The 2,197-nt window shown below is 64.8% G+C and overlaps 1 protein-coding gene across 5 annotated transcripts in view; it reads left to right on the top strand.

Moving 5' to 3' along the window:
• The first annotated feature begins 1,645 nt into the window (after positions 1-1,645).
• Positions 1,646-2,197, top strand: part of SLC12A4 (solute carrier family 12 member 4) — a 50,316-nt gene continuing 49,764 nt past the window's right edge. For 4 of the 5 annotated variants that reach the window (XR_010885298.1, XR_010885297.1, XM_067302602.1 and 1 more), the window contains exon 1: positions 1,646-1,919. Coding sequence is in view for 2 of the 5 variants with exons in the window: in XM_067302602.1 (XP_067158703.1) it covers positions 1,646-1,919 (274 nt within the window). In the remaining 3 variants the exon portion in view is untranslated. The remainder of the gene's footprint in view (positions 1,920-2,197) is intronic. The other variant, XR_010885299.1, reaches the window with a different exon arrangement.

The following is a 2,197-nucleotide window of genomic DNA, read 5'->3' as shown; positions in this document are numbered from 1 at the left end:
GTTCTTGTGAACAAAGAGTTCTCCTTCCTGGCTGTCTCTCTGTTGCTCATTGCACATTTCTCTATCTCAGTGACCTGAAGACTGCTTTGTCAAAAAGCAGAACAAATTCAGAAAGCTAAGAATAAGGTTTTTCTGGGCACAGGAAATGTCGAAATAGAATTTTATCCTCCTCCTCTGCTCTGAGGTTTATATTCTCCCATAGACTTCTGGGGGATTTCAATACTGTCTAATAGCAGTGTTAGAAAATTACGTTACTCCTGTAGAAAACTTACATCAGCACTGGATCTAGTACTGTACACAGATTTCTTGAGTAAGGCGTATTTTTAGTCAAAAAATCTACAAATAAGTTGGAGCTGTTACTCCATAGTAAAAGACACAACCTGTTGTCTTAAGCTTTTTCTCTGATGATTACTTAATATACTAAAAAGATCCTTTTACTTTCAAGGTTAGCTTTCAGACAGGGACAGTAAGTAGTGTTATTGACTATTAATTCATCTTTAAACTCCATGTGAAGGCGACCATATACAAAACGAAGGCTTAGATACCCAGCTGGCCCAGGATTTTTCAGATGCGAAGGCGAAACTGGATTTTTCTCCCCGGGGCTAGGAGGTTAAGAGGCAGTCACGCTCTGGGCTTGTGGCTCCGGCCGCCGCCGAGGCGGCTGCTGGGCCTGGCGCAGCCTCCGCTACGGGCCGCGGCCGGCAGCCACGGCCACCCCAGCTCGCGGCCTGCCCGCCCTGGCAGCCTGCTTCGCCTGGGCTAGAAATACCCTTGGCTCTAGCTAAATTTCAGGTTTCCGAGTGCTACGTTTTCGGCCCTGCTGCTTCCGCGCGTTTCGCACAGCCGCGTTTCCTGTTTTGCTTGGACGGCTCGGCCTGCCATGTTATTTCGGGGAGTTTCAGGCGGCCGGAGAAGAGAAGCAGCACGGGGTGAGGAGCCACCACAAACACAGGAAACGGGGCCAGCTGTGGTATCTGAAGTTAACGTTAATTCGTTTAAAAATAAACCCGCTCTGGGGCTGGCAGTGTGTCTTGAATCAGTTTGTTGCTGGTCACCGGAACCACGGTTCGCTCTTGTGGGGGAGCCACCAGCGGTGCTCGCCGACACCCCCCCGTTTGGCTTCCAAAGCTTCACAGGACCCTCCGCTATTGTGTTTTCCCCGCGTCTCAGCACCGGAGCCCTCCCTCCTGCCGCTAAAGCCTCGCACCCCCCGAGCAGGCCGCCCGGCGCCCCGGGCAGCGGGCCGCAGGAAATGGCGGCGGGCGGCGGCGGGCGCTGAGGGGGCGCGCGAGGGCGAGGCGGGGCGGCGCCCTCAGGGCCGCGCCGGGGGCGCCGCAGAGCCGCTGCTCAGCGGCGGAGGGAAATTTCCGCCCCGAGGCAGGACAACAGCGTCGGCGAGGGAGGGCGGCGGGGGGCCGCCCCGCCCCGCCCCACCCCACCGCGCCGCCGGCATGAGCGAGGCGGGAAGGCTCCCGCCGCCGCCGCCCCGCGCCGCCCCGCAGCCTCCGGCCCCTGCCGCGCGCCCCCGCCGCTGAGCGCCCCCCGCGCGGCCCTCGCTGCGGGGCGGCCCGGCGCCGTCCCGCCCGCCCGCCCGGCGGCCCCCGCCGCCGCTTCCTCGCTGCGCCGCCGCGGCGCTCGGAGGGGAATGGGTGGAGTTGAGGAGCGCGGTTTCCTGAGAGGAAGTGACCACACGGGGCAGGAATGCGCCGCCGGCTCCGCGCCGCATCCCGCCTGCCTCGCCGCGGTGCCGCGGGCCGCCCTCGCCGCGCCGCCAGCCATGCCGCACTTCACCGTGGTGCCGGTGGAGGACAAGCCCCGCGCCGACTACGACAGCGTGGAGGGGCTCAGCTGGGTGGACTACCGCGAGCCGGCCGCGCCGCCCGCCGCCGCCGACCCCTACGACTCCGTCAGCTCCGACGGTGAGCGAGCGCCGGGGGGCGGCTGCGGCAGCGCCCGCCGCGGCCACGGCGACGGCGACGGCCGCGGGGCGGCGGGCGAGCGGGCGGCGGGGCCGTTGTGTCGCCCGGGGCTCCCGCCGAGGCGCAGGCACCGAGCGGCCCCGGGCTCCCGGCCGGCACCGGCGTCGCCGCCCCGCGCGGGGCGCCGCTTCTCGAGGCGGAAGAGGCCGCGCGGCGGCGTCCGGGCGCCTGAGCTGCCCCTCGGCCCGGAGAGGCCGGTAACGGGGAATTCGGTGAAA

Source organism: Apteryx mantelli, chromosome 10 (genome assembly GCF_036417845.1).
Source record: "Apteryx mantelli isolate bAptMan1 chromosome 10, bAptMan1.hap1, whole genome shotgun sequence".
In the NCBI taxonomy this organism is placed as follows: domain Eukaryota; kingdom Metazoa; phylum Chordata; class Aves; order Apterygiformes; family Apterygidae; genus Apteryx; species Apteryx mantelli.
This window is presented reverse-complemented; position numbering and strand designations above follow the sequence as displayed.